This window comes from Hemibagrus wyckioides, linkage group LG01 (assembly GCF_019097595.1).
Source record: "Hemibagrus wyckioides isolate EC202008001 linkage group LG01, SWU_Hwy_1.0, whole genome shotgun sequence".
NCBI classification, from domain to species: Eukaryota; Metazoa; Chordata; class Actinopteri; order Siluriformes; family Bagridae; genus Hemibagrus; species Hemibagrus wyckioides.
In genome coordinates this window covers 19265917-19293742 of record NC_080710.1, presented here as the reverse complement: position 1 = coordinate 19293742, position 27826 = coordinate 19265917, and the positions used below count along the sequence as shown (strand labels likewise).

At 36.7% G+C, this 27826-nt stretch overlaps 1 protein-coding gene across 9 annotated transcripts in view; it reads right to left on the bottom strand.

The window, feature by feature from the left end:
- The window catches only part of ptprub (protein tyrosine phosphatase receptor type Ub), a 190264-nt gene that overhangs the window by 66000 nt on the left and 96438 nt on the right, over positions 1-27826 (bottom strand). For all 9 annotated transcript variants that reach the window (XM_058387584.1, XM_058387605.1, XM_058387628.1 and 6 more), the window contains exons 4-7: positions 13780-13855; positions 10410-10525; positions 7410-7584; positions 1342-1635 (exon numbers count right to left, since the gene is read on the bottom strand). In XM_058387584.1, the coding sequence (XP_058243567.1) occupies positions 1342-1635; positions 7410-7584; positions 10410-10525; positions 13780-13855 (661 nt within the window). The remainder of the gene's footprint in view (positions 1-1341; positions 1636-7409; positions 7585-10409; positions 10526-13779; positions 13856-27826) is intronic.

The window sequence follows — 27826 nt, the reverse complement described above, 5'->3', positions numbered from 1 at the left end:
TACATCTGTGCATTCATGCAGATGTCTAATCAGCCAATCATTTGGCAGCAGCACCATGCAAAAAAAATGTTACACTAAACATTAAATCAGAATAGAGAAAAAGATGTGATCTCTATGACTTGGTACCAGATGGGCTGGTTTGAGTTTTACAGAAACTGCTGATTTCCTCAGATATTCACATATAACAGTCTCTATAGTTACACAGAATGGTACAAAAAGCAAAAAGTGTCCTCTGTACAAAGGGTCTGCAGGCTCAAACGCCTTGGTGATGAGAGAGATCAAAGGAGTATGACCAGACTGGTCTAAGATGACAGGAAGTCTATAGTACCTCAAAAAAAAGGACTCTTTACAACCGTGGCTATGCCTGTGCCTTGGGATGAAAATCCCAGGAGATCAGCAGAACCCAAAATACTCAAACCAGCCCACCTGGTACCAATAGTCATGCCACGGTTAAAGTCAAAGGGATCACATTTTCCCACATTTTGAGGTTTGATATGAATATTAACTGAAGCTTGACCTGTGTCTGCATGATTTATTTATTTTTGGATGATTCTGGATGATTAGACAGCTGCATGAAAGTACAGATTCATAGATGTTGCTATTAAAGTGAGGGGAGAATGTAGATTTTAATGTAGATAACAAACAAACAAAAAAACACCTCAGTCGATCTCCAGTTCGGGGAGGCAGAGTAGAGTGCATTTTAGTGATTTTCCTGATCTAACACACTGACAAAACCTGGTATTTAGCAGGTGAGGTTAATTAGAATGACATGTTTTGGAGCATGAAAATCACCAGATTGTGCTGGACCCCCAGAAGTGGAAATGGGCACCTCTTCAATAAAACCCTCAAGTTTTCCCATTTTCACACCTCTCTTTACTACCACTTTTTTTTTCTCTACTCTTCACTCACTGACAAATAGTATGTCTCTAGGTATAGAATCAGGCTTGAAAAAAGCACAGTATGGTAGAAGATTTGAAAGAAAGATGGAATGCTTGGCTGGTATAGGATATAATGGAAAGGACAGTGCTATGTGAAGAAGGTGGCAAAGGTCACAGACACCATTACAACCTGGCAAGTGACCAACATGACAGAGACAGAAGACCTGAGCTGCATTTAAGACCTTTCAGCACCAACTGAAAACAAGCACTTTCTACTTAAACATAAGAACAAAAATGTATTCTTGGGATGGAAAGCCACATGTTAACCATATCTGTTTCTTCAAATGTTAGGCTCTCTAAAATAGTAGTAGAAGTAGTAGTAGGAAACCACAGTGGGCATGTCTCAACTTTTCGGTACTTAGGCAAGCTAAGTGAAGTTAAGTAAATTTTTCCAAATACTGACCAGCACATTTAGTTCTGCTGATAAGAGGAGGTCCAGGGGGTCCAGTGCCACCTTCTCCAGGCCGGGTGAGCAGTACACTAATGTGGTACTCAGTGTCTGGATCCAGGTGCCAGAGCTTGTAGGTCAGCATGTTTACTCCGTTGATCTCAGACCAAGGTGCATGACTAGCTCTATACTCGATCTCTCGGCGAATGATGGGTCCGTCTCCCAGGATGGAGTTGGTGTTGAGCTGGATGATTAAGTATGTTGAACCTGCTCTCAGCAGCTGGGGCGGAGCAATGGGAGAGGGGGGCACTGCAAAAACCAAAAATGCCAAAATTTGGTTATTTAGATATGTATTAGGAAATTTCTGTGCAATAGAAAATTCATTCAAAGATGACATTCATTAATGTGAAATCGAATGACATATTTAGAGCATTCATTAATTCATCCTTAGTTAGTGCCTGGTGGTTAAATTTAGGCTACTAGTTTGTTTAGGCCTGTATTTTTTTTTAACTAGAAGACACACACAGAAAACACCCACTTTGAGTTTCAGTGTATACAAATGCTTTATGTGTATATTTCGTATGTATGTATAGTTTGTGCTGTATAGCTGTTCTGTTAACTTTGACTAAGAAAAATAAAAGTTAAATATTTCTCTGTTTATAGATGCAAAAAATGTAACCTGTTTGTAGGTCATAAGCATAAAAAGACATCTGACAAGCAAAAAAATTAAATAATACCTACTACAAATATCATCAGCTGCAATTCTTCAACTCTACAACAGAACAAATCAGGGACATTTCGTAGCAACAAAGAATTTGCTTCTGTGTAGATAATGTTTGATTGATGTATCAGTTATCTGAGTTATTTAACCATGCCACTGGAACAACACAATGGTTTAGGTGACCTATAGATTAAATATCAAAATACAGAGATATTGTATATCATTAAATATTCACAGATTGTAAAACAGATGTTATTTTTGTTGACATTAGCAAACTCTCTTTTAAAGCTGAAAAATGAATAACAACTTGAAGCTGAAGTTGTGTGCTAGGGTCCTTTAGTCATTGCAATCCCAAGACAAAGATTTTGCCATTTAATCACCAATGTTTTTGATTCAGGCTCTTGTATCTATCTTTATTTATTGCCTTTTTAACACAAGCTACATACGCTGCTGACTGGTTGGATACATGTTATCTACCCAGAGGTACAACTAATGGAAAAATAAGTACCATTTCTATGATTAAAAACATTCTGATTTGTCCAAGATCCCGAAGATACACCTACTAAGACACAGAAAGCCTCTGAGGTTATGGGTTCAAATGCCATGTTAACTCAGCAATAGGAGCTAAAAGTAAAACAAGATGAGAGAGTACAAAAAAAAAGAATCCACGTAAGGAGAGTTGCACACATCAGCTTTCCGGAGGAACCATGGGGATTGCTACATCTATCATAGAGAATAATCTTTCACTTTTTTTTATAATGTAAGAGAGTCTGGGCCTTCATTTATATTTAAAGGCTGCCATCTGACTAGGCCATTGCAGCGATTTAAGCTCCTGAACTATTAATGAGACAAGTAGGCATTAAGGTCGAAAGAAGTCTCAGATGATGGAGTAGTAGAGAAATCTCAGTGCTGTGGTTTCTGTCATTAATCCCCGGGCGTGTTCTGTGTCCCAGAGTATTGCTCTCCAATGCACTCCTCTATCCTAGCACTGTAAGAACCTTTGCTCTTCGTGATACATGTAGAACTCCTCCAGGGAAAAGCAGAGAAGCAATAAAGTCAGCTTATAGTCAGTCAGGCTGGTCTGAAAATAATATTAACTCAATTTTTTTCACATCGCCCTCATATCAAAAGCTGAAATAAAAGCCAGCCTGGGATTTACTTCTATCCGGTGTTTGTTTGCGTATGGTGTGTTTGTACAGAGGAGGATTTTGGTTTCACCCTCAGAAAACCTCACCCCAGAGACCTTCTCCATGACATTATGTTATAAAGAACAACACTGAGTTTTAAATATTTCCTTTTTATATACACAAGCCGGTGTACAATTATCATTCATTTTAGCTGCTATGCATTAGTACTGCTGGTTCAAAATCGATACAATAAAATGTAAATGAGACGATCAAGCAAATTAAAAGGATGATTAGCTCCTTGTTAGCACAGGCAATGGGGTGGATGGGATTTTGTATGGCATGTAGCAGCCTCAGAAAACTAGAATCCAAAGATAAAAATAAAGAGCATTACTATATAAGGCTGAAAAGAGAGCCATACTCTGAAACATGCAGTCACAGATCTCTGAAACTGTCCCAACAGGCCAATCTGTTGTGCTTAATTTAGGCGCAGTGATGCATTTTAAACTGGACCTCCTGTCCAAGTCAGCCCCATCAGAGAGCCTATCAGCAACCTGCTGCGGAGGGAAAGCAGCCATGTCCTAAACTGTCTTACACAGCACAGATGTGATCCATGAGTGGCGTTACCACTTATCACAGCAGTAATGCTATACTACTCTTTAAAGAAGGCTGCAAGCTATATTTTTGCTAGAAATATATGAAAGCCTTTGAGAAAATTTGTTCAAAAAGGTGTCAAATTATTTCTGATTCATAGTGCTGAGAAATGATCTTAGGCCTGATATTTATCTGGGCTTTACAGCATGTGATTATGTTGCATTTCTGAAAAAGCCATATACTATTTTAGTGCATATATATTTTTCTTTCTTTCCTTCTTTTCTTGCTTCCTTGCTTCCTTCCTCCCTTCCTCCTTCTTTACTTTATTCATTCATTTATTATTTCACATATTTTTCACAAGGTTAGTGATATCCTGTGAGATAGCTAGAAGAGCTTTCCCACCCATCTAGGAACCCAAGCTATAGCACATTTTGTGTTGCGTTGAAGTTCCTGCACCATACCGGCCCCTCAACCAAACTGCTAGGTTAAAATGGTGACAAAATATAAGAAAAATCTTTATATATATATTTTTCTTATAAAAAAAAAGTTAGGTGTTGGGTCATCACAAGCCACCAGAGCAGCTTCACTGCAACATAGCATAGTCTCTGCAAATGTTCTGGAGGGGTGAACCATTCTTTATTTGGTGTCTGTGAGGATGGTGATAGAGATAGCGCTGTATGATACCTCATTCCTAAAATCTACCATCTACTATCATCAGGATATACTAAAGTTTCACCACAGAAAACTGTCTGTCCTTTGTCTTCTAAAGCAGACGTATTCAAAACATTTCCTCATGAGGCTCAATTCCAAGTTCAAAAGATCAAACACATTTTTGAGTCAAAACATGGAACCAGACAAAACATTAATAATGTTTTCATTGTGTGGTCCAGGGGGTTTTAGTTAATAACTAAGGTTCAAATACCTTTCCAATTCACAAGTCGATTGGCTCATCTGCTGTTTTTACAAAAAAAATTAAGCCTGCTTTTATTTCCAGCATACAGTAATGTTTTTATTTTCCATCTCATCCTTCACCCATGGCCCACTGCAATTCCAATTCCTTCCATAACCTCCAGTTTGAATATCGCTACTCTAGGGGGAGAAGTGGACACAAATCATGCCAGCAAAATACTTCCCACAGCATAATAGCTAGGAGAATTAGCTTTAATCACACATTTAGAGCAGTAAGCTACCAAACTGGATTTTCAATATGCAATATCCAAGCTGTCAAAGAAACAAGTGAAAATAACTGTAAAATTATTGAAATTATTGAAAAGGTAATTTCTTTATAGTGAAGAAAGAAATCTAGTAGCACTTTCATTATGAGTAATAATTCTTAGATAATTCGTTTTCTGTGTGATGTGTAGAAATTTGAGAATTTTGGTTCTGGCACTATATCATGGTCTGGTTGTGCATTTCAAACAATCATATAGTCAACTTGGTGAAAATCAATAAAATAATGAATGTGCAGAAAACTTTAAACTGTTTTCTGCTTCAGTGCACTAAATTTCAGGGAAAACCGCAAAAGAAGAAATTGCTTTCAGCATAACAATGAATCCACGATCACACTACAAACAGTGTTAAGACCTAAACAGGAGCTCCTAAATGAGATACATTTAAAGGTTCAGATCTTTTTCTCATCAGTTATGGCTTCTGCTTGGCTAAAGAGAAAACCTCCCATAAACCACACCTTTGTCGATAAGATATATATGTATATATATATATATATATATATACATATATATATATATATATATATATATATATATATATATATTATAAATATTAATTTAAATTTTGTAATTAATAATAACAATAATAAATTGTTAATTAAAGCTTACTTCTAGCTAATTTTATTAAAGGCCTACATTATATAATACACACATACACCCCTGACTTCACTTGTTCCAGCAAACACCTAACGTTCATTTTCTTACATTTTGGGAGCGGCTAATGCTACATTTATGGCAACAGCCAGAAGGTTTAATAAACCTTTGTTTTCAGGTAACTTTGTCTTGCCCTGAACAGCCCCTTCTCTAACCTCTGCCTAATCCTCGCTGCTGCATCTATCAACGGGATTAGACTGGCAGCGCCTCACCGACTCCATCAGAGTGTTCAGAGACATGAGTAGGTATGATACAGAGAAGCGAGGTAAGCTCGAGCCATCCCTGTGATTATTTCACACTTGCCTTTTCCCCATTTAGGGATCAGAGAAGAGCTGAGGATCAGAAACTACTGCTCAGTGAGTCCTGACCTGACAGCCTAGTGTCATTGGTTAGCATTATGAGTGGTTTGCCTCCTGCTGTGCATGATAAGTGATGCGAGCAGACTGAATCACCATGATGATGCTGCCTAGCAACCCTGGACTTGCAACCCTAACTAAATCTTAAGTTAGCTAAACCTTTAACATACATTTCTAAATATAACCATCCCTCACACAGAAGCTAACGTTATAAAAAGCACATTTGGAAAATGTTAACCTGAACCTGACATAGCTTTGATCCAGCCATTCTTTAAATACACACTAAAGTCAGAGAGTCAGGGGGTCTGTTTGACCTTGTTAATAAAAAGACATAACATTACCCTGTTGGCACTTGACCTGTTGTCAGCCCATTTACTGTAGATAAATGTCATTCTAACTTGTACCTACCTAATATAAAATTACCATGCCTATGCCATTTTAATAATATGTTAAAAAGAGTGGGGTCTAAGCAGTGGAATTTAATATTATGACTGCATCAAATGACCTTTTCTAGTAATTGACTTAGGTTGCTAGATGATATTCTATTAATTGATTTAAAAAGCTTTAAAATACTCTTTTAATTAGTGAGCATTATCTTTTCTCAGCTGTGATTACTTCTTATTTTTAGCAGGAAGATCAGTTAAGCTTTTTCATGTGTGACTTTTTTCCAAAACTGCAAGCTTACTAGACACTTAACCTACTTATCAGCAGAACTCATGCTGCGTTCAGGACTCCAGTACAGAGCTTCATCTGACAACTTAAATAGCCTGCTTTTAACATACTTAATGAGGCAGCATAACAGTTTAGGCCAGGTTGTACCGAGCATGCTGACTGCAATGACAGTGCATTTCAACTAGACTAAATCACAACACCCATACTACTGTGTATTTAATACTGGGGGTTTCACAAGTAACTGCTGCTACTGAGCATTGTAGAGCTCTGTGCAAATGGTTTGCTCATCTTACTGCAATGAATAATTACACATTTCCCTTTTGGGGTTTGTGTTGCTGATTGTGGGGCCTAAAAGGACATCCAGAAAAAAAAAGAAAAACATCAAATATGTATTGGCTGTCTGATTGCAAGTGAGTACAAGGTGAGGGTGAGAAATATATATCAATTTGATTTATTTTCCCTGAAACCAATCTTGCTGTCAGCAAGTTCTTTATAAACATACAGTAATTAAATACTGTCTGCATTATCCATCCTGTAGTACTATACATAAAATTCTACAGTATTACAACTGAAATAAGATGTTAACCCATCCATGCATTTACTACAATTGTAATTAACTCACAATGTAGAGCTTTGTCTTTAGTCACATAAAATTACTTGTGGCAAATGTTTCAGCCAATTATATGAAAAGAATATTTTGGCAGAAAGGAAGGAAGAAGAGAAGGAACCTTACCTTTGACAATGAGTTCTGCAAAGTTAGAAACACCAGAGCCTCTGGTCGACTGGGTAACACAGCGGTAAAGGTCCTGCTCAGGCCTCTGGACGTCCTCCAGCTGGAAGGACACTGAAAAACGATTGCGGCCCAGGTGCTTGACTGAGCCACCTGAGGACACCTCGCCATTGTGCCGCTAGAATGGATAAAAGGGACGAGTAAACATATTATTATCCAACCACAACAGACACAGACATGTATTATTATTTAAATATCTGTATAAAATTAAGGGCATAAAATGTCTGAACAGAAGCTCACAGTCAGATAACAGGCCTGTTTCTATATTCCTATAATATCACCAAAGACAAGGCTGACCAGTAAAAATAAAAATAAATAAATAAATATGCTTAATAATAATAAAAAATCAGCCCAATGAATTGACATGCAATTAACTTTAGAGGAGAGGCTAATGCCAAGAATTATAAGGAAATAATATGATTATGGGCAGGCTTGATATGAGTGACTATTTTAAAAGAAATAAGGTAATAGCATTAGATATGGTCAAACCTAACTGAACCGGGTTACTGCAGTATTTGGAAGACATAAATCACATTTCATGCATGAAAAAAAGCAATCACTTTTATTTGATTAGGTTTGCTCTTGGGGAACAGTCATAAGAGCCATCTTTTGCACTATAGAGTTGAGAAGGATGTAGAAAATAGCTTAGGATAACTACATCATATCTGCAAGACTGAATCTAATCGACATCAAAAAGTAAGAAATTAAGCAAGGAATGAATCACAGTCATATAGGTGGAAAGGTTAGGAGGGGCTCAGTGAAAGCATCCCTTCTCCCTGTGGTTCACATAATAATTCTGTGTGTGAATAGAAGCCTCCTGCATGGCCAATTTGGAGTTGTTGGAGTATTTCGGCTCTCACGATATCTGCAGAACAAGCCACAAACCAGACCTTACACCTTTACAAACAAAACAGATGTTATTATACTGGTTATAGTCATGGCAACTGCAAGTCTCAAATCAGGTAACAGACTTTGAGGCCTCACCATTATCTTTTGTTTTGGTTGTTTGTTTTACCCTACAATCACATCACTCAATGAATTAGTATTCATGAAGAAGGATAAACATTGAGATGAATGGATCTGTTTGGGCTAATTGCAGTGCAGATGACAAACCGGTCCATTTGCTTGACAGAAGTCAACATTTTTATAATTAAAACAAAAACACAAACTCGGTTTATAAAATAAATGCTATGTTAGTGGTAAAGGGGAGCCTTGTGTCTCCTACTGCATGAGCAGGGCAGATTTCAAAGAAACACCTTGAAAGTGTTTAATGTGCCAAATGGCAGCATGTAGCCACAAGCATTCATCCTTGTCATTGAAATATATCATCGTAGATTTGATTTCATTTTTGAGTCTTGTGTCTCCTAGCCACCAGGAAAAGAAAGAAGAAATAAAAACGATACCAACCGTTGTGTATTTGGTGTCACTAAACAAAAATGACTGTGTATTAAACACTGTGTATATTATATTATATTATATTATATTATATTATATTATATTATATTATATTATATTATATTATATTATATTATATTATATTATATTATATTATATTATATTATATTATACTACATTATATTATTTTTAATACATTATATTGGCAGAAATTTAACACCTGAAAATGATAGCAATATGTGCTTTTTGAACATCCCATTCCAGATTTAATCCCCTTTTTGGTGTTATAACAACCTCCACTCTTCTGGAAAGGCTTTTCACTAGATTTTGTCCTAATGGATTTGTGCACAGAGATACTGTGGAGATCTGGTAATGGGAAAATGCCTTGGACAGGACACCAATGCTTTTGAAATGAAACACACATTCACTTACAAACTCATTCACATCTGGGGCAATTTATAGTAGCGGTGGATAAAAACTGGAGAACCCTGAACAAACCCGAATAAACAAATAGAGAATGTGCAAAACTCAACATAGAAACCAAAACCCAAACTGAGGACCCTGGAGCACCAACCTACAACACTACCAGCTGTGCCATATTCCACCTTCCTCTCTCTCTCTCTCTCTCTCTCTCTCTCTCTCTCTCTATGAGAGTATGTATGTATGTATGTATGTATGTATGTACACTACCGCTCAAACGTTTAGGATCACTCAAAAATTGTATTGTTTTCCAAGGAAACACACACACGAAATTAGTCTGAATAGAAAATATAGCAAAAGAACAGGACATGCTGACATGTCAGAGTTAGAAATAATGATTTTGATGGAAATGATGAATGTTTTCTTCAAACTTTGTCTTCATCAAAAAAAAAAACACCTTTTGCAGCTTGGGTGTTCTAGATGTAAATTTTTCAAGATAATCTGATGAGATTTCATCCCATTCTTACTGGAGCATCTCCCACAAGATGGATCGGCTGATGGAGTCTTCAAGCTGAATATGCAAGTGATCCCAAACTTTTGAGCGGTAGTGTATGGTATGTGTGTGTGTGTATATATATATATATATATATATATATATACATATATATCACTGGATGAGTTTACTACATGCAGTAAATCACTGCAAATTACACTAAATCAAATCATGAAACTTACATCAGTGTGGGATGTAGGGATTTTATAAAATCACGACTTTGAGTTATTGAATAAAAAAAACTAACAACAATGTTTTGGTTAATTCAGAGCACTCTCCTAAAGAAAACAAGATATCTGAATGCTGAAGTGCACAATTTTTGTATTAATTCCTCACTTTACATGTGTGGAATACAGTACTTCATCTGGTCCAGCACATAAACAGAACTCTATAAACTGCTCTAAGGGCATCTCAGCTTGACAGAAACAAAACAAATACAGAAATGAAAAATTAAAACAGTGATTCTGGTCTCTGAATTTTTATAGTCGAATCCACAATAATGATCTGTGGATGATCACAGCTGACCAAAAGACTCCTCGTTGGAAAGATCTTGGCTGTCATGAAGCTGTATTTACCTCTAGTAAAAACTTCTCAGCCTCTGATGCTCTTCCTGCTGCTACACACTGGAAGGTGGCGTTCTGTCCAGCATTGACCTCCACATCCCCCAGGCGAGAGAAGTGGGGGGCTTTATCTAAAGGAAAGCACAGAGACAGCAGAGATTAGGTGATCCAATTATCCATCTGCAACTCATCCATTTACAAACATTTGCCCAAGAAGAACAATGTCAGTGTGTGGCACAAAGGCTATTTCACCCTGTAGGCTGTTTTTTTACAAGATTATCATGCACACTTGTTAAAAGTAAGCAAATATACAATTCTGTTTTTTATATCTATCTACCTATCTAACTATTAGAGAGAGAGGGAGAGAGAGAGAGAGAGAGAGAGAGAGAAAGCAAAACAGAGAGAGAGAGTTTTTAGCACGAAATTTTGATATGCTCCAGTTTGGATGCCCGAGAGAAATACATGAAAATGCCAACGAATGAGCTAGATTATTTCTAGTTAAAACGTCAATATGAAATATTACCTTTGATGCTTCAATATGTTTTTTCATAAAATAACTTTCAGGTATAGCAGTACAAACATAGATCCACAATCATTCATTTGTAAGCTCATTTGATTTTTCATTCACTGTGGCTTCCCTAATGAGACAAATGCTGTTCGAAAACATTAAATCAACATTTCACAGATAATGTCGTGCATAATAATAAAGAATATAGGGCATGGTTTGCATACATTTTACATACATTCACTTTATTCATGCATACCTAATATGTTTCAGATGTAAATTTTAATAGAGTGAAATATGTTTTAATTGAGGTTTTAATGCATGAAAAGCTGCAATAACTGACTCCTTCTCCGTTCACTGAGAATGTTACAGTTAGCTGAGGTGATTAGCTCTGGGTAGGACTTGTCTTTATACCTTGAACTCTGCGATTAACTCTGTCATTAATTTCTCCGCCTACCACCTGATCCAGTGCTGTGGGTTACTGCAGGCAGTACTAAATATGAATAGTGGGTATGCTAAATCAATCAGACATAGCACAGGAGGACTGGCTGGGAAACAGAAAGAAACAGATTAAAAAGGGCCTTGTTTATTTATTTGGTTGTTGCTTTCTGACAGCGTATGAAGATGATTCCAGGAATTTGTTTGTACGAACAGGCGGGTGACATGGCTACAGCATTTGTAACCGGCAGGAGGCCCAGCGTCTTGTGAAAACACTGGTCTATTATGCTTGATTTATAATTCATGTTTCTTTGTCTGCTATCATTAGGCATACAAACATTTAAAAAAAGAGTCTGAATAAAAAGGAAATACAAACAGCAGTTACTTTTTAAGGACTTGTATTTTAAAGCATTTAATTATCAGTATTTTAGGCAGAGATTTGTTTGAACCAGAAACCAGCGGAGAAAACTCACTCTGTGCTCTGCCATATTTCAAAGGAGTTATTGTCTACATATTAATTATTTAAAAAAAAGTGTTTTCTCCCCTGCAGTGTTGATAACATATTTAAATATTGTGTTCAGGTACTGGTGCAAAGAAAACATGGGCCCAGGAGAATGCATCAGAAATGCCACACCTGCTTAGCACCTTGTCTACAATCACAAGCTCTGATTGCATGTAATGTTAGTTATTTTATTTATTTTATTTTCTCTTCCTGTCCTTTTAGACACCTCATGACAAAATTCCACATCCTGGCATGATGCCATGCTCGACAATGTGCCGAGATCCTGATGAGAGTCTTAATTATTTAATGGGCCCAGTGGGGTTCAAATGATGCCATCTGCTGCCCGCAGGAAGTGGAGGAGGCGGGGATGTGGGTGGAAGAGCAGGAGGTGAAAGGCTTTGCCATGAAGGGCTTCCTTGACCGCTGCATCTGGTGTTTTCATTGTTTAGAATTCGACTTCATCGGCGCCTAAGAGCAGTTTGTCAGTGCTGTTTAAAAATGAATAAGTATTAGTGCTGTTTAATGGAGCTGCAGGCTCTTAGATGTCCCTTAGAGGCCATCAGCTGCCCTGTTAACACCAAGCCAGCATCTCTTCCCCTGACACACCACATATTCAGCGCTGAGCAGCACTCAGAGCTCCACTAAGGAGTAATAAACAGTACAGTTTACCAGTAATTATACCATGATGAAATTACAAAAAATATACAAAAATGGAATCTCTAATATAGTCCTATAAAAAAACTGCACAAATTTCAAGGCATTTTCACATGTAATAAATATGATGAACATTAATTTAAAATGAAACATGTTCATCTAATTACAGTTATGTTATATTATAATAATAATTAATGAACACATGCCACATTATATAATAATTAATGAACACATGCCGTTTTATAGAATGGAATGTAAATTGGCATTTGAGTAGCCAAGCAGATGTCTGGACTCTAAATACTACCACAAATCTACAATAAATAACAATAAATATACTGTAAATAATTTAACTATATCAACTGCACCTCTTCCAATAAAATACTACTTTAAGGGGCAAGAAGTCTAACTGCATAGCAAATTTTAATTGCAATGCTTGTCTGAAGTATTTCCATATTTATTTGTGGGAGTAAAATGGTCCTCAAAATTGTTCTAACAGAATAGAAAGTATATATTTCATTCCTAGTCTTGTGTTTTGTCATTTAAATAACAATGGCATTGCGTAAATCCATAAACCACTAATATCTACCAGCATTCTCAGGATATTTTACAACCACGGGATGCTCTGGTGGATTATATAGTAACAGCCTATTTTCCCCGTGGTTATACTGCATCTCCATGCTTTGTATTTAAGACCTTCATGGTTCCCGTGAAGAGAACACATCACAAACTCCCTCACAGCTAGAGCTCACTGCTCTGATCTTGCCCTGTATGATCTCCAAAGTCCACATGCTATCTGAGCCCATTTCCCACTGAGGAACAGCAGGCTTCTGCTAACAAGAAAGCAAGCAGAATACAAATATACACGTCGTGCATAGACAGCAGTTGCATGACAAAAGACATACAGCACATGATATTATGATAAATGCGAGACAAATTATTTTAGTTAAGGATTAAGGAGTCAAACCCTGAAAGCTGTAAACTGTGCTCTAATTCAACTGCTGGAAAAGCACATTAACGACTATAGTCCTTTATTCCTCACAAACCATGTACCGTGTAGGGTGGAGCTGAAGGCCAAGAGTACTGTACATGGACATTAATAGGTTTGTTGCAGATGATTTCCGACATGGGGCAGAAAATTACAGCTTCTCATCTCAAAGAGTACCAGCTGCACCCTGCAAGGCTACAGCAGTAAATGAAATGTGCAATGTGAAAATTGCCTCCTAGCATTGAACTCGTCCTCTTCCTCATTCACGCTCACACACGCTGACCGCGGCTGTGCTACTTACAGCAGGGATAGTTCAGCAGCAAGATGTCGTCTACGGCAATATAACCCCAGCGGTCTACTGTCGCCTCCAGCAACACCTAAACAAAGGACAAAAAAACTGTGAATACATTTTGTCTGAATCTGTAAAAATCCACAAATCCACATAAAAATAATACATACGAGAATTGCAATAAATTATTCACACAGCTTTATTACTCAAACAATTTTCTATTTCATTTTATTGCATTTCAAATTAATTGTAGTGTTAGTGATCCACTGCAATACATATAAGCAAGAAAAGACAAACAATAAAAGCTGCTGCAAAGTTTAACCAGCAACAACAACAACAAAAAAAGCAGATCTCATCTATCTACTGCACAAAAGCAAGCTAAACCCTGACCGTCATATACTGAGAAACAGAGAGAGAGGAAGAATAGACACTGACTCTTTTAAGGGTCCCCAAGGCCTGAAAGAAATAAAGAAATAATGGTCTCATCAGGAGCGCTCTATGTGAAATATGACGCATGGTTCTCATTCAGCTCGTGCCACATACACAAACACACACTCACTCATAATGCAAGTGGAAGAGACACAGGTCTCCAGGGACCAGAGACAGGCTCCACACTATCCAGACACGAAGGACAGCTAGCGCAGCGCAATGAAATCAAATCGATACGGAGCGCACGACAGCGATGATGAGATGTTATTACAGATGGGCATGGAGCGGGTAGGGCTATTGTTTGCTCTCCCCGAGCTAGACAGTGAGGCTGTCCACGCACACCATCAAAGTTATTGTTTCTCATAATCCTTGCCACAGAAAAACTATTTTTTTTGTTGCTGTTTACTGTCTGCCGGCTGTGCAGAAGCTGCAGGTCATTTTAACATGGTTATTTGAACACTTTATATTCAACTGGAATGAACTTTAATGGGGAAAGATTTTCAACCATAGAGACCTTTAACTCTGCAGCCAAAAGTGCAACAGAATATTTCTTTTCCTAATTGCTGTCACAGTATGAGATCTCTGTCCTGCACCAAAAAAAACCCCGCATATATTCCATATGCCGTTATGCATAATATTATTTTTACGACAAAGAAGCGAATGTCACCTTTAATAATGGTGTTATAAATGATAATGTTTAATAAAAATTATATGAAAAAAATAAACCCACAATCCCTAGATATTTTAAAAAATCTCCTGTAATAATCAATAAATTATGTGGGAAAAAAACAAAACAAAACAATAAAACAAACAAATAAATTTCTGGCTTCTGAACCCACCTTACTCTAATATGTAATTATGTATTTTTACAAATTCATGATTTTTACGGTGCTTTTTTAATAGTTTTCCATACTCCAAAAAAGAGAATTTGCTCTAAAATAAAGACATTTTTTATTTTTTCCTTCCACACATGTGGAATTGAGGTTTATCACAAGCTCAGTAAAAGTAAAAACAAGTAAAACCCAAACTTAATACATATGCAGCAAAGAAAGACAATTAATCCTGTCCAGATATCCTCAGTATTAAGAAGCTCATGTGTCTGGAAGCAAGCCTCAGCTTCACCACAGAGTATTAAAACCACATCCCTGACACAGGCTTGAACCACAGCCACACCAATGAAGTGAAATGAACTGCATTTCAGAAAATTGCCCAGAGGAGTGAGAGGGAGGATAGAGAGATGAATAAAGAAGGAAAGCCGGATCCAGAAATTCGGTATGAGTCGTCAATGCAGGAGCAAGCTCAGAAAGTCGAATTTAATCTCTCTTTTCCCAGAGTGCACTGAAGTCAAAGCTGCAACCTGATGCAATGTTTTGCTCTTGAAGAAGTACTGCACTGTTTAATTCCTGACATTCAGAACAGACTCTTATGCAGAACCTCACTGACTGGTGTCCATCTTTGTTTGTTTCTTTAATCTGAATATCAAAAGCAGGATCTTGTTTACAAGTATTGTTTTTTTAAAAAGTGATTAAAGGTTGCTTTAGAAATTGGTAGATTTAATTGCAATTAACCCCTTTATAAAAGGGGCTTTTACCAGTACACTGGAATTCTAATATACCAGCAGAATGGAAATTGAATTTTCATTCAGTATAAACAAATGAATTATTTTATTGCTGCAAGTCTGATATTAAATTAGTTAAGACACTGTTGGCTTTCAGTGTGAAATGTTTTTACACAGAGAATTTTAGTGGTTGAGGATAACACCTTCAGATTTCAACTGCCTGGAGCATTCCAGAGAGCAGGAATAGTTTTGATAGCACCTATGCTTATGGCATACTTACGAAAAAAAAATCTTAATGCCCTGAGTATGTACTATCACATGATCCATTAACCACCACCATGAAGTCTAACATGACAAAAAAAAAAATTCAGTGCTGGAATGGACACCCCAAAACAGTAAAAACAAATCCTTTTACCTTTTTGTCCTTGGATAAAAAAATAAAGTTAATATTAGAAATACCAGCTATAAAATATTCACAGACATCGTATGTCTAGGAATTTTGCATATCCTAGTTACGCTTTTCAAGTATGAAGGGAAGTACAGGTTAAGCCTCTTGGCTACCCCTGGGGCATAGGATCTAAGCACCTTGCTAATGGGCCCCAGCCTAGATATAACAGGCTAAAAAACTTCAGTCACCTAGCTACAGGCTCACACAAGTCCTGGGACTTGAACTCAGTCTTTTCTAGTAATGCTCGCAAGCCCTTTCCCACTGAGCTACCACAGAAGTAATTAGTAAATGTTGAGATTTTCCCAAGAATCAGACATGCACAACTTTATCCAACTTCAATGTTTTTAAAAAGCTTTATCTTTCATCTCCTGGGCCTGATTCTTGGTAACAGTATCCTGCATGTTAAGCAGATTTAATGTAAACTAATGGATTCTTGAACAATTCCAGATGTAGCCTGAGAAAGTCTCTAGCCATGAGCAAAACAGACCGCTGAGGAAGGATGAGAGACTTGGCTGGCTTGGAAAGAAGGATGGATGGTAGGGAGGCTGTGGGCAGAGATGTAGCTTAGCCAGCTGGCTGGGGAAAAAGTGGTCAGAGCCATGAAGTCAGCTTTAGATTAGCTGGGTAATGAAGTGATTTACAGGAGGCCTACACAGCTAAAGACTGGAACAAGTCCCAAAAGAGCTTGTTTAATTGCTCTAGTGTGACTCCATCTCTGACATATTCCTCTAGACACCATGGGTCAGATGCATGCAATGTGTCTAACATTAATGTTTCATTTACTAAGGATATATGTAATCCTGGGACCAGTTGCTAAGCTGTTGTACAGAGCTGTTGGAAAAGCTTAGGACTAACAAAGAAATGCAAATTTAATAATGAGATAAATGAGTTAATAATGAAGACTCTCGTGCCAGAGCAAGGAAACTGTGGAGCAGAACCAGTTGGTATAAAATAGGTTAACAGGGTTAAGCCCTTCTTCTGTTTTAAGGAAGACAAACACATACAGTTAAGGTTTAATTCTCATTTGCTTTTAAACAAATAGTTGAAGTTGATTTTTTTTAACTTTTGTGAAACCAAGAACAAAGTGACTACCAACAAAACTGCATGTACTGTATGACAAGCTAGGGCTGATTTCTTTCTAGCACAAACTGTGGATTTAAGCAGCATATCATTAAAAGTTGTGTTAGTTGGTTACAAAAATATATAGAAAATGTAATAAATAAATGAACACAGATCTGTGACAGAACAAAATGACTATTATATTTGCTGTCCATTGGGGCGAATTTATTAAAATCCACATCCATAAACTAACACTTAGTGAGAAGCTGCATTTGAAATACAGTAGTGTGTATAATAAACATGAATGAAGTACATAGATTGCTTGATTTATTAATTGTTTTTAAAAAATGCCTCGGTATGAGAAACTACAAAAAAAAAAAAAAAACAGATTATGCATACACTGTCCAATGGACATAATTCACAAAGTGACAAGTTTTGTATACATCAGCTAATAGCAATATGTCTGTAGATATTGTTCAATATGTCTGTACATGTTTTTACGTGTATGCATAACAATAATTTGAGATACATTGTGCTATAAGACTCAACCACAATGGTTTGATAATGGTAAAGATGACTTACTGATGTTTAACCTTCCATTTAGTATCAAGACCAGCCATCAGGGATGTGGAGGTAATTAACAGGGCTGATATGCCATTAGATCTTCAGCAGGATTTTTATTAATGAAAAGACTGACATAAAATAATCTATTTCATATAGTGTGTAATTAAACTATACCACACTTCTTATGGTTGGCTGATCTTCTTCGTAAATGAAATCATTAGAAAATGCCAGGGTCAAAAATGCCTTGTTTTTTAGTTGTTAGTAAAAGTAGGGTTGGTGATGAAAAGATTTTAATATGCTGCTCACAGCTACAACTACATCACACACCATGGCATATACAATACTACAGAAATAACCAAAACACAAACACTAATTAAGGCATATATTTATGGTTGCAGATTCATTTAAATGAATCATTTCCTTCTACATATATAGAGCAAAAAACAAGTATCATAACCAGAAGCACAAACTGAAATTTTTAATATTAACCACAAACACTGTCATTTTTGACTCTGTGCGTAAACTGATTCCTATTTTCATTGCTGCCAGCATGTCTGAGTCTCCATTTTTCATCCTTTTTATTTTGATAAACATATTACATATTATGTTTATGATTATAACACATTTAACACACACTGAATTAAAGATCTAGGCATTTGTTAGTAATAATTATTAATTTAGATAGATAGATAGATAGATAGATAGATAGATAGATAGATAGATAGATAGATAGATAGATAGATAGATAAAAAATACTAAATATTTAAATATTCTTAGTATTAACATTAATAATTAGAAAGCTCTTTTGGATGAAAAAATGGCAGCACAAATTAAAGAACATCTAGTCCCGTGGGGTCTACTCTTATCCTCAAATGGGAGCAAGCTTCATTCCAACCAAGCAGATGCCACACCTCAATGTTATCTGAAAGCCAAAAATCAACTAATTAAAAAGGTGAAATCAAGTTTGGCTTCTGCTTGATTAGAATGAAAACCTGCACCTACACCTGCCATGTGGATAAGACTGGACACCCCTGATACTCTAGCCAATCAGGTCTTTTATCACCAAGAAATTGAGCTCATGCATTTGGCAAAAAGCAGCTTCACAGATTATCCTGGATTATGTCATCATGGTGCTATGATATGAAGATGCAATTCAGACCAAAATTCAAACTTGAGTGCACTGTACCAAGCCTGGCATGATGGAGATAATTAGTATTAGTGATGTGTGAGTTATTGCCAAATATGCATGACATAGGCAGCTCAGTGGAAAAGCACTATTAAAGAGTTTTCCTGAATAGTTCTGAATTAAAGTACTCAATAAATAATTCTTCAACTATTAAGTAACTAATTATTTACCTTTTTTGATGGATATTCTTTATTCAATACAATAATTTGATGATGAATAATGAACACCTATGAAATGAGTGAAAAATAATACATCCAGGCAACAAGCATGGCACTAATTTACACCTGGTTTAGGAAGGCAGACAAAATCGTGTGGCAAATTGGGTGCTGCGAACTGCCTGCAATTAACTGGAATATGAACTCAGCACCAATTCCTACAGAGTGTCTACTATGTGCACGCAGGACACTTGGCATGCTGCCATGTGCATGACCCTTATACTTTGTGTTTAGGGATTTTTCACATATAACATGCAAAATTTTTCCTGCAGTATGAATAAAAAAAGGCACCAAATACTTGTCACATCAGGCCATTTATAACTCATCAGTACTTCAGAAAGGCATGCAAGCACCTTGTTAAAAAAAAAAAAAAAAAAACCTTTGTGAACGTACGTGTATGAGTGAGAGATGGACAAAAAGACAGGGTGCTAGAACTAGACAGGTAAATTACTGAAAACCTGAGGCAGAGGAAGTGATGGGAAGGTGTAGGAGTAGGTCAGGGTTTAAAATGTATCAGACAAACAGGTACAAAACTACTCTTTTGTCTGCACCTTTCTGTCACTGTGTGTTAGAGATAGGGTATGAGATAAGTACTGTACTATCAGGAGAAAGTGTACACAGAGCTTGACAGGAATATACACTGAAAAAGCAGGCGCAACAAACAGGGCAGAGGTGATAAAAGATGCCCAGAGACATGTACTCTAAGTTTGCATGAATTTGGTAAAGTATTTTTTAAAGTATTTCATCCTGATTACATTTATCTTCTATGCCAATGGCATTCATTAGATTAATAAAGGCAGGAAAATGATGGAGGAAGCAGGCTGACATTCTGGGTATAATGTTTAAAGACAAATGAGAGAAAAATCTGTTGCACTACTACTAGTAAAGAATGCAGAATGATATATCTGCAAGTTATGTTGCATTTAAACTCATTTCCATTCAGTGCGTGTCTAGATGAAGTGATTCTTAGTTTTCTTACTGCCAGCTCTTGTAAGTCTCAAATTTTCATCCTTTATATTTGGATAAACACAATACATACGTTTATGATTACATAAAAAGAAATTGTGAAAAGTGTATTGCGTAGGATATATAACATTATTACACATTATCAGACACCAAATAAAAGTTATAGGCTTATAACTAAAAACTAATTATTATTCCTCCTGAGCATTTCCATTTGCCACTATTTTAATGTACAAATGAAGTAAACTGCATCATCTTCATGCTTACTTTCTGCTTTATATTGAGTCATAAATACTGTTTTATTGTTTACTCAACCTGCTTTGTTTTGACACAACTGACCAGAGTTTTGTCCGAGTTGTTACTAACACAATTAAAACATTTATGAGTACGAAGCACTGTTGTGAATGTAATCATGAAGGTGAAAAGGACTGATGTAGAGGAGGAGATAGAGACAGTGAAAGAGAAAATAATTTGGGTTCAGAAACGAAAAAAAATTCTGAGTAAGGCAAACACTTGAGAATCCAACTCTCTTTAGCAGTCTTGGCAGGCTTGATAACATCTTTAATATTTGATAATATGGTTCTTACGCACCTTCAGCAATAATAGCAAAAATACAGAGCTGAGCATAGCAGACAGGCAAAAGTTTAAAAATTAAATATTTTAAGTTCAAGGTGATTTTCTCTCTCTCTCTCTCTCTCTCTCTCTCTCTCACTTACTCTGCACTCTCTATCTCCACTTTTACACTTGCTCCTCCACTGACGTTCTCATAAACAGAGATAAAAGCAAATGCACCATCACCCATCAAATGAATATGGATGGAAGCCCATGTTATCATCCCAGACAGTGAGGTTTCTCACATTCTCACATTTCTCACAAACCATGCCACCACAGGTTTCATACAAAAACCTGATCTCATGATTTTGTGTAAAAGGTTGTGAGATTTTCTGTTTGATACAATCTGTAAAATGTCTGTAAAATAAAACAATGATACAGCATACCAATTAACACTATACTCTCTTCCCTTGCCTTCTGTATTACATTCTAGTTTCTAATTGAGTTATATTAAAATTTATAAAGTCGTCTTTAATTGATTGTTTCACGAGTTCCTTTTGTACTGTTTATGCACTTAGGTTTAAAACTGTATTTGTGTCAGGTCATGAATACTACAGGAGATGCTCTGCCTCACAGCAGCTGCACATTTTATAAGTCACTCTGGATAAGAGTGTCAGCTCAGTGACTAAATGTGAAAGGAGTATGAAATTCTAGGTAGTGTGGATGAAATAATAGATTTTTTTTTTTTTTACTGAAAACGTTACTTATGCTGGCGATGTACGACAACGACATTGTTTAATAAATAAGCAATTAGAAAGCATGTGCAGTGGCGTGGATTTTATTACCCGCACACACGGCTAGTGTCAGGCATGTGATAACTGGCAGGAGTCTCTGTTGTAGCACAACCTTTCACTTTGAGAGGTGGCGATCACCTGCAGGTTTACTGACAGACTCCCGCTGACAGCTTTCTCATTTCCTCCCGACATCAGCGGACCTCTTTATCCTGAACTCTCACTTCAGATCCACCTGGGAATAGTCTGGCTGCCAGTGCGGATGCTGAAACCAACACCCGTTAATATTTAAAGTCACACGCCTTAGCACTAAAAGCCTCCAGCAGGGTTCGACCGCAATGCTGAGAGGACACCTGTGGAGGCTGGCAATGAAGAATTCTCCTCTTTCATTGATGCTTTATTCATTTGCTGGCTGAGACACAGGGTTTGATAGCAGATGGACTTCTGGGAATTTTGCTTAATTCTTTATTTATTCTATTTTGCTGATAAATAAGCTCTGTCCTTATTTCTCTCTCCCTCTCTCTCTCTCTCTCTCTCTCTCTGTTTCTCTTTTTGTAGACTGAGCATTAGGAGGCAAGCATTGACTGAAATCAGGGGTAATGTGGGAGAAAAGTAAGAGAATACCAACAAAAAATAAACCAATCTGTCACTTTCTATCACTAATCATATGAATGAAATATGGCTGCACTGAGGAGGCTTGTTTGAAATTCCTGTCAGGGTGAGGGCAGGCGTGTTCGGTTTACTTTTGGGCCAAGGAGTATTGTTTTTTTTTAAATCTATGGTGTTCTTTCTGTTTTCTAAAACAACTATAAGTGAGTTTTATTATATTCCCAAACACTGCGTGTGTCTGATTTTGTTGTTTTATTATTAATAATGAAAGTTTTGAATCAGTATTCCACAGTAAGCCTTTGTGTCAGGGAGATGGAATTGGTGGGAAATTTGTACACATACATCACAGGCCAGCTGAGATGCTATAAAATGTCATCACACAGAATGGGAGACAGGAGCTGGCAGCAAATCAGGAGTAAGAGAAAGTAAACAAACAGTATTAAGAGGGTGAACAAGCCCAAGATTATACTATAAAAAAAGAGTCATCCAGGAAGACGTGAAGCTTTAGATTAATTATAGTGAAATTATTCTACAATCTCTTAAGAGATGCTTTCACATATGTGCCATGGATATCCCAAGAGTCATTATTCACTGAAGTCGTGCTGACAGGAAATCCTAGAGCAGTGAGGAAAAAAACATTGTCTGGCATTTAAACCATCCAATCTAATAACCATAATAACAGATTCAATCAATCAGCAATTCCCAATACTGTTATCAATACGCCCATGCATAACAATGAGACACAGGCAGGGTCAGAGGGAAAGAAGAAAGAAGAAAAGAAAAGAAAAGAAGAGAAAAGAAGAGAAAAGAAAAGAAAAGAAAAGAAAAGAAAAGAAAAGAAAAGAAAAGAAAAGAAAAGAAAAGAAAAGAAAAGAAAAGAAAAGAAAAGAAAAGAAAAGAAAAGAAAAGAAAAGAAAAGAAAAGAATCTATTCAGGACCCCCACACACACTCTGCTCATATTTGATGAAAGCCAACTAAAGATTTTTTTTGCCAAATTAGTCTTGTGTGCTACTTTTATTCCTACTGCAGCAGTAGATGGATAAAGCTTTCCACTGATACATTTCACAGATCTTTTTCTTGGAAGAGGCAGGATGGAATTATCTTCCTTTCTTTCTAGAAGAGCTCATTCAAAACAAAGGCCACCTACACATTCAGCTAACCTTTCATATGGCATTACACACAGACGCACAGACCAAATTAATCAAAACCAGCTCAACAAGCAATTCTAATAATCTTGAAGCAAATTACATGGTCATTGTCAATTTTAATATGCACAGTAATCTAGCCAGCAAGTTAACATTCAGATGAACAATAACTTGCAGTCTATGATTACCACCTTGGAATTGTTACATTGCCCAAAGTAGTGGCAGATCTCCTTATCGCCCCTGGACTCTCTGGTGTAATTAACAGCTATAATTAAGTAATGTAGTAATTTATTTAAATTGTATTAAAAGGTTTTCAAACATTCTACTGTATGTGTCACAATTCAAGATTTCCACCCATGCAGTAAGTCACATGGTATACTCACTGTACTAGCTTAGTTTGTGTAGTTTGTGAACATTTGTGATTTACAACAGAAATGTTAAGCAGATGTTGGATTCCCAAAACAGGTAACGCAGCCAAAACCTTCTATCTAACTTAACCTATGGCTAACTAACCTTAAACTACATTACAGAAAATTACACAGCTAGATTGTGGCGGATCTATCACAAATTATTATATTTTGAATATATGCAATAACAATAGCGTAAGATACAAATCAGCATATGATCTGGATAATCACACTGAAAAGAAACATACCTTTTCAGAGAGCATACACCCTTGCATGGAAAAGACGATGGGTAAATCAATCAATCAGTCAATCAGTCATATAGCCTGGGCAGTATTTTTTTACTGTCCCACAGTCATCCTAACAAGAACTCACTTTGTCCCCAGACAAGTACAAAGACACACAAACACATACACACACATTAGTCTCGCTAAAACATCAGAAAAGATCACATATCCAGTCACACAAACATAAACATGCTTTCAAGTTGTTTCTGCTGATTATAATTGAAGAAAAGAAACCAGCACATAGAAAGAAAGACACTGTTATGACTCCGCCCACATCCTGATCACTCCTGGTTACTGTCCACACCTCATCCAAGTGTATTCTGATACCTTTATCTTTGTTGATAAATCTGATGTAGAGTATTGACTCTGTAGTGTTAATGTTCTTGGTAAAGTTTTTCATGTATTATTTGTAATTCTAGGCTGTGTTTCTCGTGTTCTTGGTGTCCTAGGTTCTAGTCCCTTATTGTTTCTGACACTGACCTTGCTTTTCAACAGTTAAAAACAATAAATCTGGACCTACCTCTGTTAAAATTGACTGCTTGGTCTCTGTGTTGTTTGGAATTCTGAACACAATTCCCAGAAAATAAAAAAGACTTCTACTTGATATGGCTCCCAAGTGTTATATTCTTTCACAGAGTTTGAATGAAACCCTCTGTGGCTTCACCAAGCTTCAAGGGTTCTCAAAAACCGAATTAAAGGAAACTTTGTATTTCTCCTTTGAAATTTCCCCAAACCAATCCAAGGATTTTGTCAGATGAAACTAAAGACCGTTCGGTCACATAGACTCTGCACAAGTGCTTTAGAATAAACAAACTGTTACTCATTCTATGTGGGTTTTAACTCCTACCCAGATTCCGCATCAGTGTGCTGCAGTGTGACTGGAGATAAGCTCAAACTCATCAGGCCACTTGCAGGCAAAATTCATGCACTGGTTGCTCCTCATCATGTTACATGAAATAATGTAACACAATCTCTCGCACTTCGCCCACTCAGTCTGGCATATCAGTTTACTAATTCAGAGTTTTAATGAGATCTCAGTGAGAAATGGAATAGAGAGTCCTCCAACAGATGGATATGAGGCAAAAAATGAAGCACCTTGAATATTATATACAGTGTGAAACCAAATGGGAAAATTCCAGATTTAATTCCAGATTCGAAATTCCAGTCATGCTGTCTAAATTGTACTTTTGCATATTTAGTGTGTTTAAGTGTGTTTGTGCTGCTGGGCCTGTGCTGTCAATCAGAGTTCGTCTGATATGTGAGTGTGTGATCTCAATATTTCTGAAGCTTGATGCTCCTCATTGACGTAGAAAAATGCTTTGGGCACTGATGCACCTTTCACTGCTGTGAGTGGGCTATTATTTACACATGAAGGTCATATCTTTTCCTGCCATGTGGAAGTTAATTAAGTCAGAGGGATTGACAGTTCTTGATAAAAACACACACTATTCAACGTAATTGCTTTTTGACAGCTGCGCAGAGTTTGCAGAAAAGAGAAATTGAATATATGGATGAAGCTCAAACTGAACTGGTCACCCACTTCTAGCCCAAGAAGGCCTGTAGGGCATCGTCTAATACACACTCACTCACACACACACACACACACACACACACACACACACACACCAATCAATTATTGTATGGGATGGAGGCAAGCCAGAAGCTTATAAGCAATGGTCTAGTGCAAATACAGTAGTGCTATAGTCAGTTCTATAGGAACTGTGCAGTAGGGTATGTAAATAAGAACGTTTCCCAAACATAACATTAGAAATCAAATACGTTAGGGTGTGATGTTATTAGTGCATCATCCAAAATGTTATTGTCATGACCTCACTTGATGATTTGATGATTTTCCTTTGTTTATCACTCCTCATATATCACCATTTGTCAATGTTTACACTTTTGAATTCATTAATGAATGACACCTTATGCTTTTTAACCATCTATAGTTCTATAAATCTCATGTTATGAAACATCTGCAAAACAAATTCGTTCCTGTTATTACTTATAAAAGCTATAAACAGCTGTTGCCTCACCAGCCTCTCTCTTGTCTCTCTCTCTCTCTCTCTCACTCTCTCTCATGAAATTAATTTTAAAAAGAGTCACAGGTCATTTGTCACCTCTTACTGAAGACCCCACCATGCTGGGAACTGTAAATATTATCTAAAAATCATTTTTTTATAGAAAGGTTCTGCATATCAATGATTATACATTTTCTGACAACACTGTTTTATCTGATTCTTGTTACATTTAGCTTATAAGAACTGTCTGCCATCCATGTTTCTGTAAATTAGTTATTACAATAAAAAAGATATTGTATTAGAACAAACATATTAATATAATCCTATCATATGAATTACAGCTAGGGCACCTGTCAGGGTTGTGATTTAATAGAAAATTAATTACCACTTTCTGACCAATCAGATTTGAGAATTCAACAGCACTGCAATATAATTATGGATTATTACAATTTTTGTCTAATTGTGTTATTCAAACCGCTATGGATGCAATTGTTAGTTAATAACTCTTGTAATAATTTTCCACCTCGGTGTAAAGCCCTCTGACTAATATTTAAACATATCTATAATAACATCTGCACTAAACTCTTCCCCCAGTGCACCCCCCAAAACCACCCAAAGGCCTGAAGCATGCACAGACCTACAGACATGCACAAATTGCACAGTGAGTCAATACCAATTAAAGTGAGCAAGGGGTGTGATTAACAAGAGTGTCACCCCAACACTGTGAAAAGCTTGGACTGAGGGCAAAGCTGATGCCTTTCAGTAATTAGTGTCGCTCTATTTGGACATCACTGCGGAATATACAGATATTCAGAACTAGTTCAGTAGGTCAGGACTCCTGCAGACCTGACAACATGGAAGTGATGTTTGTCAGACATAGAAAAGAATTCTGCCATAAAACTAACTTTTTATACATTAATTGTCATGTTATATAGTATTGTGTAGTATTACATATCTAAGACCAGGTGCCAACAATGAAAAAAGCAGAGTGAATAAAAATTATTATCCAGTCACAGCAAGGTCTGAAGTGTTTGTCGTCATATAGGTACAGAAATAAACAGTTGTAGATCTTCAGAAATACACTTACCTGACACATCAGGAGAAGCAATATCAGAATTCAAACTGGAGGCTAGTAACCTCAATTGGTGAATAAATGATTCATTTATTTTTGTCAAAGTTTATTTTAGCCACAGGGAGGCTGCAAATTGTTTATTTGACAATATTACTAAAAGAGAATTTTAAAAAAGCAAAATAAAAATCAAAGCAAAATATAATAAATTCTCTTTCACATTCAGACTTGCCATGAGAAGGTTGCAGAAACTCTGTAATAGCTTATGTGTATTGATGTCTGTATTTCTTAAAACAGATTTTACTGTATTTCTAGACAGATTTTTTTAGTATGCTGAAGGTCTGATTACTGTTTGAGATATTTTGGTTTTGGCTTCACATCATAGCTGTCTTGGCTGTCTTGTTTATAATATAATACTTCCAAATGAGTTAACACTGAAGTCAACCATTTTACTTACTTCATAATGACAATTTACACTGTGAAAGGAACATCTCCTTGTTACTAATTTGTATGTCTTAAGTACTCTAAAAATAAACAGGTAGGAAGTGATCGGTGAAAGACTATTTCAGACAGTTGACCTTGACTTTCAAGTTATTTCATTGCCTGTACCGCTTATCCGATCTATTCTCGGGTCACGGGGAGCCATGGCCATCTCGGGTGTCATTGGGCATCAAGGCAGGATACACCCTGGACAGAGTGCCAACCCATCGCAGGGCACACACACACACTCCGGGCAATTTAGAGACTCCAATCAGCCT